The 7155-nt window shown below is 43.0% G+C and overlaps 1 protein-coding gene across 1 annotated transcript; it reads left to right on the top strand.

Moving 5' to 3' along the window:
• The first annotated feature begins 4635 nt into the window (after positions 1 to 4635).
• On the top strand, positions 4636 to 5937 carry LOC139305935 (alpha-2 adrenergic receptor). Its single transcript, XM_070929884.1, has one exon. It carries the CDS (start codon positions 4636 to 4638, stop codon positions 5935 to 5937), a length of 1302 nt encoding a protein of 433 aa, XP_070785985.1.
• The last annotated feature ends 1218 nt before the right edge of the window (positions 5938 to 7155 follow it).

Here is a 7155-nt window from a genome sequence, read left to right as displayed (position 1 = left end):
TGACAGGATTTTAATATTGAAAACCATCTCTAACTTGATTTAAATGAAGGTCTTAATAAATCAGGTCTTAAACTCAGTGGCTCCCAGACACTAACATTTATTTATCAGCTAGTTTATTTTAAGGTTGCATATTGCAATGTCCAAAGTATTAACCAGGCATTAACTAGGCTTAAGACTTGCATCATATTCTATCAGCTCATTAAATGGCTGTTATCAGTAATAATAACTATAATTATACTGATTCTATGGACTGATCTCATTCAAAGACGGTGGGCTACATTTCCTTAACAACTGGGCAAACTCAATCTGCTGATGAAGATAATGTGATGTGATTGAAAGTTCCAGAATAGCCACTAAATAGACTGACTTGACAGACTAAATAGTCTGAAGTGAGACTTTTTTTTGTCCACTGATTCAAAGGTCATGAATGAACTGAGCCTCGATATAATACGGATGAAAATGAGCTCATTAGCTGGTTCTGTCACATGGTTTATCTGACCTCTCCGGAGCCCCAGAAGTCGTATTTTGTGTCCCAGAGTATTATCTTGTGGGCACGAGATAACAACTAAAGTCTAACTCTTTTTTGAAAATGACTGAGTCCCCTGTCCAAACCCTCAGCTTCGCCAGTAGAGTAACATTACCTTCATGACAATCATTATCCTGACAGGATTGTACTGTTCTCCCGACTAAAAGGGAACAGCTGACAAATTGAGCCATTAATTGCTCAAAGGGCTGTTCTTTTCCAACGCTAATTATATCCCTCAGTGGGACTCACAACATGTGACAGGAATTTTAATCATTATTAACACATCTTCGCTTCGTACAGGAAGTTTAAGTATCCCTAATATGAGCTGCTTGTGCGAATCAGATTGATAACTTAGCCCTGCAGCATTCTGTGGAAGTGACCGGCGATCCCTTACAGACTCGATTAATCAGTGATTTCTCATTTTAAATACACCATGGTGTCTGTAGTGTTGTTACATAATTTTGGAGAAGACTTGAGGGCTTAATTTACACATCCAGCTGTGCACTGGAACTGAAGCGAAATACTTTTGACTCAAACATGAAAGCACAGGCACAGAACTAACAATCTGAGGCTTGGTGTTTAAAAGATTTCAAGTAACTGTCTTAATGGCAATACTCCTGCCAAAGTCCCTGCATGACTTGTCTGATTTGACAGATGAGTCAAAAAGGTGCCTTTCATTCATGTGGATGATGCAGACACATTAACATGAAACTAATTTCCCTGACACCAAACATGTAAATTATATAATTCCGACTTATTACCTTGCAAAATAAATGTGTAATTAAGGTTGTAAGGCTCGTCGGCCATAATGATCGGGCAACAAAAGGGTTCACGCTGAGCTTTCACTCAGCCGGCTCTCCCCATCACAGTTCCTTGTTGTGCCTCACAAGTGCCTTTTGTGCTCATTTAACAAAATGCCGCTCACTCCTCAGCAGCGCTCTGCAGAGGCCGTTTGTTCATCCAGCTCTCCTCGACTGACGGCTCAGCTCTGAACCAAACTCATCCTGAGTCAAGGGGACATAAAGAAGCATCTTAAATACGACACATTAACAACACTATTGAAGTAATGATAATAATAGTGATAATAAAACTTGATTCTGCAACAGTCCAAAATTATATAGCGGATTGTTTTCCCCAAATATCAATATGTATAATTTACCAGAGCATATTGTGCAGCTCAATTACCCACAATGCATTCAGGTGTGTTACGCTAGTAGTGGCTAATGTAGCCTCAAGCCGCTAGCCTGAAGCAGAGATGGGGAGCTGGCTACAGAAGTCTGCTAAGCTCACTTCTTTTTAACTTCACACCCCCAGATTAATTTTTGTTTTCAAAGTTATCAGAGAAAGAATTAAACCAAATATCGAAACCAGTTAAACCAGCCAGGACAGAAATTACACCTAAGATCCAAGAAACAACAGACAAAGCTTGTCAATATGAGAAGCACAAAGAGCACTCCTGCAGCGGAGGCATCATTTCCCATCATCACCAGTTCTTCAAACAAACATGAATTGTGTGTGATGGCTGTCTGCGCATCTCGTCTCCTGCACACTCAACACATCTGCAGATCACCACCACTGATCAGCCTGCTCTCCTCTCTCCTGTTTGTGTTGTTTGTCAACAAAAGCTACAGCATGTTATTACTGCAGCTGTGAGTTCTTGGGAGTGAACCTGAGCCGGCAGGTCTGCTGCTGCAGTGGGGTGGAAGCTACTGGGAGCTGTATGAGGAAACAGACAGGGGGCAGGCCTGTGACTGGGAGGTCACCGGTTCAACTCTGTGGACAAGCTACCAGGATGAGGTAAGCCAGTGAGTCATGCTCTCACCTCCCTCTGCAACAGACACTGAACAACACTTTCCTTCCAACACAGAAACATAAATACTACAGTGAATCAGAGTAAATAAGTAATAGCCTAGAAATGGAAATAGAAAAGTTTTTACTTAACTTCACTTTTGTGCCATGTGATTTTAAATCAAGTGATTCAGAGAGTGTTTATTTGAAATGATCCAGTATAAGTGAATCAGGGGGAAAAAAACTTTGTTAACTGCATCAAATGACAGAAAATGAAGCAACAATTTGCTTCAGCTTTTACAGTGATGATATGATGTAATTATATATTACGTCACAGTCTGTGTACTGAGGATAACTGTCATTAATATTGTAGGAATTTCATAACATGTGCCCTAAACCAAACAGTCAAAACTGACCACAAATATCCTCATATTTCATCATCAAAGATATTGATAATTATTTTCCTTTCTATACATTTTCATTGTCTTCCTCACACTACTGCTTGAGAAGCTGAGGCTAACCAAATACCATTTTTTGTAGGATTTCAAGGTTCACATTTCCTATATTATGTCTTCTCTCAGGGACAACCTTGAATAAAGAAGGAAATATCTTTGAGTGAGGAACGCTATTCATTGAGAATTGGCAGGGATGATGAAAGATCATCTATTGGAGTCACTACTTCTTAAGCTTATTCAAATACATGCTTTAATGTACATACGCTTACAAGTCACAAAACTCAACTTCTTCACTAATCTTTCATGTATATGTTCGAGGACTGCAGCACTACTGTGTGAGTAAATATACGTGTCTGTTCACTGTTGCACTGTTTCTTTTTTAAAACTCTGTCCTCTCATGGGAAATGTGAGCTCTATCTTTTAAAATACAATGTATGCTGTGTACGTATGCAGTATGCTTCTGTTCATATTCAGCTTGTAAGATTAAGTCAAACTGAAAAATGATCTTAGTCTTTGCTCTACATTACCACAGTGCCCCTCTGAAATGACACATCTTCATGCCGCCCTAGTTTTGGCTTCATGGTTTTATATATTTTGTTAAGCACAGATGCCATTTCAAACATTTCTGTTATGAAATGCAACAATTTGTACTAATGGTGAGAAGTTCTCAACCTTTTTGGGCTCGTGACTCTTGAAAACAGAAATGTGGCTACTTGACTTCCATCACAGGAGAGTGTGTGCAGTGCACTGTGCTGTTCTGCAGAGTGGAGAGCAGCTAACAGTCTCCTCTCCCGTCGCTAATCACTGTTTTATTAGAGGGAAAAACAACAGAAATTTGAACACAATGTTGCACAGCAGAAATGTTTCTGTACACTAAAATCAGATAAATCAGATCCCCTTGAGGGGCTCATGACCTGATAACAGTACTAACAGAGACATTGTAACACTGACACATCAGCAGGCATCTCATTCAACCTGTTAACACAATAAAACACATGGCAGAGGTCACAGAAACACCTATACACACTGTGGATGCAGCCTGCCTCTCCAGTCTGATGAGCTCAACTCCAAAATCCCGACAAGCTTCAAATCTTCAACTTCCCTCAAAACTGCACACACACAACTCCCCAAACAAAATCCTGTGCAACAGTCTGAGGTTTTCGTTGACATGTTTCTGTATTTGACCTCAAATAGCCTGACAACGAACTGATAACTGACTTTATTGTGAGTGTAGCAACACTGACCTCCAGTGAGTTGAGTTTCAGTTAAAAATAAAGCAGAAAAGACAGACACTAAAAACACTGACTGCACTTTCAGTGTCAGGCTTCTCCTTCATATTAAATCATACAAGTTGGAGCCGCTCCAAAATAATATTTAAGTAGTTTTTGCTTTATGTTCACAAAATAATTTGGGATATAACACAGTCTTGTCCCTCTCCTTATCATAACGCAACAATATGAAAATACTGCTCTGTGCCGGGGGCGGGGCAGCAGTGGGGGAGTTTTGTGGCAACAACACATGGGGCATCATTAGGAGCGAGGGCGCATCATGCTGAAGGAGGAGAGCTGCGGCTGGACGGCACTCAACTCCTGACACACAGGAGGCGCATGACGACACTGTACCAGGGCGCACGGGAGATTTTCTTTTGACATCGAAGTAAGTTCTCTTGAGATACACATGATCAACAGGCGGCAGATCTCCTCCGGAGACTCCGTCAAGTGGGAATCTTTTCATGCGCGCGTGTCCATGTCGTTTGGCCGCGGAGCTGCGCGTCTCTGATGGACTCTTCAGTCATTAGAGGGCTGAATGTGAATTCATGCCAAGACTCAAACGGTGCAGGATATCTATAAAGCGCACACGGTCGGGATGGATTCGCTTAACGCCAGCGGGATGGACGCGTTCACGGTGATCCACCTGAATTCCTCCTGGTGTCTGGACAGTGGATATTCTTTGGCAGCGATCGCCGGCATCGCTGCTCTTGTAAGTTTTCTCATCCTCTTTACCGTTGTGGGAAATATCCTGGTGGTTATCGCGGTGCTGACGAGCAGGGCGCTGAAAGCCCCGCAGAACCTTTTCCTGGTGTCTCTCGCCACCGCGGACATCCTGGTCGCCACTTTGGTGATGCCGTTCTCTCTGGCGAATGAACTTATGGGCTACTGGTATTTTGGGAAAGTTTGGTGCGGTATTTATCTGGCTTTGGATGTTTTGTTCTGCACTTCGTCTATTGTTCACCTGTGCGCAATAAGCCTGGACCGGTACTGGTCCGTTACGCAGGCTGTAGAGTACAACCTGAAGCGGACTCCTAAACGCGTCAAGTGCATCATCTTGATAGTGTGGCTCATATCTGCCTTCATCTCGTCTCCACCTCTCATATCTATAGACAGCAACAATGAGATCAGCTCTCAGCCTCAGTGCGAGCTGAACGATGATACCTGGTACATCCTCTCCTCCAGCATCGCGTCCTTCTTCGCCCCCTGCTTAATCATGATCCTGGTGTACATCAGAATATACCAAGTGGCCAAAAACAGAACCAGAAGCATGTCGGTGAAAAATCTCAGGCCAGATGGTGTCACACAAACTGAGAATGGCCTGAGCAAAGCCACCTCCCCTTTCCATGGCGAGAGAGAGAATGGCCACTGTCACTGCCCGCCTACGCCCAGCCAACGCACCGTTACCGTTGGGCAACAGACTGAGGATGCAGACCTGGAGGAGAGCTCCTCCTCAGAGGGCAAAGGTCACAAAGCCCAGCAACAGGACTCCCAGAGAGCCAAGAGGGCCAGCCAAAAGAAAAGCTCCCTCTCCAAGCAATCCACTCGCATCTCCAGAGTCAGTAACAAATCCATGGACCTCTTCGCATCCAGGAGGAAACGACGCCGGAGCTCTGTAGCCCGAAAAAAGGTCTCCCAAGCCAGGGAAAAGAGGTTTACGTTTGTCCTGGCTGTGGTCATGGGGGTGTTTGTCGTGTGCTGGTTCCCTTTTTTCTTTAGCTACAGCCTGTACGGCGTGTGCAGGGACTCCTGCAGGATCCCCGACCCGCTCTTTAAATTCTTCTTCTGGATTGGCTACTGCAACAGCTCCCTCAACCCTGCCATCTACACCATCTTCAACCGGGACTTCAGGCGTGCCTTCCAGAAGATCCTCTGCAAGTCGTGGAAAAAGTCTTTTTAGGTCTGAAGCAGAACTGCTGCTGCGCAACCCTGACAATCCTAAAGGAAATATCAAAAAATGACAAAAAAAAAAGAAGCCAGTTTTGTCTCCTACTGCAGCTCTTTACTCACTGTTACGTCTCATTGTCCTGTTATAACTCAGTCATGGCCGTGAACACCCTCAACCACCTCTACTGGGTGTCTCTACAAGCTTCAACATATACTGTGTTTCCTTTACAGGCTTCCCCAATCTGATTAGTGAGTGCCACCTTTCTTTTATTCCTACTGGAGTGTGCTGTAATGCTTTAAAGTGTATCATCATTGACCAAGCTCTTAATACATCCACAAAAGATACACACACACGGCTGGATTTATCTGCTTGTCCCCCTTTTTGTTCCTCCCACTCTGTGCAACGTGTCTATGCTCTTTGTGCTAGAATACTACTTGGCCATGGACTTGCTGTGTGGTCATTTGATTCAACATATTCATTTAGGAATATGCACCATACATAAAGCACAAAACTGAGATAATCAAGGTTTTAAAACTTGGTTTTGACAAAGGGATCCTTATCAAGACAAAGGTTTAACTGAATAGTTGACAAAATGCTGATTCGCTTTCTTGCAGGGAGTTAGATGAGAAGATTGATACCACTATCATACTTGTACCGTAAATATGTAGCCGGAGCAAGCAGCTAGTTAGCTTAGCTTAGCATAAAGACTGGAAACAGCTAGCTCTCTCCAAAAGGTAACAAAATCTGCCTCATAGCACCTCTAAAACTCACTTTATATCTAATTTATTTAATCTATACAACAACCGAAGTATAAACACAACAATTCGCTGGTCTTGCCTGGGACCAGTTGCTAGGTAACCAGTGGAGACTCCATGAAGTTACTGGTCTTGCAAAACTGCAAATTGATGTTTTTATGCTTCAGTTTTGTACAGATTAAACAAAAAGATACACCATGTTAATTACTGAGCTTTAGAGGTGCCGATAGGCAGATTGTTACCTTTTGAACACAACCAAGATAACTGTGTCCCCCGTTCACAGTCTTTATGCTATGCTAAGCTAAGCTAACTGAACACTGGCTAGGAAACTATTCCTTTAAGTTGAGCGATAAAGCAGAACCCACCGTAAGGCCCTCAACATCTCATCATGTCAGTGTTGTGCTTTAGTTCTGCATATTTGTGTGCAAGTTTCAATTCAGTTAGCACAAACCAGTTCACACACAGTAAGCCTGGA

The sequence above is a fragment of the Enoplosus armatus genome, chromosome 23 (genome assembly GCF_043641665.1).
Source record: "Enoplosus armatus isolate fEnoArm2 chromosome 23, fEnoArm2.hap1, whole genome shotgun sequence".
Lineage (NCBI taxonomy): Eukaryota > Metazoa > Chordata > Actinopteri > Centrarchiformes > Enoplosidae > Enoplosus > Enoplosus armatus.
This window is presented reverse-complemented; position numbering and strand designations above follow the sequence as displayed.

Excerpts from the sequence above, each read along its gene's own strand:
- LOC139305935 (XM_070929884.1), top strand. The coding sequence starts at position 4,636 with ATGGATTCGCTTAACGCCAGCGGGATGGACGCGTTCACGGTGATCCAC.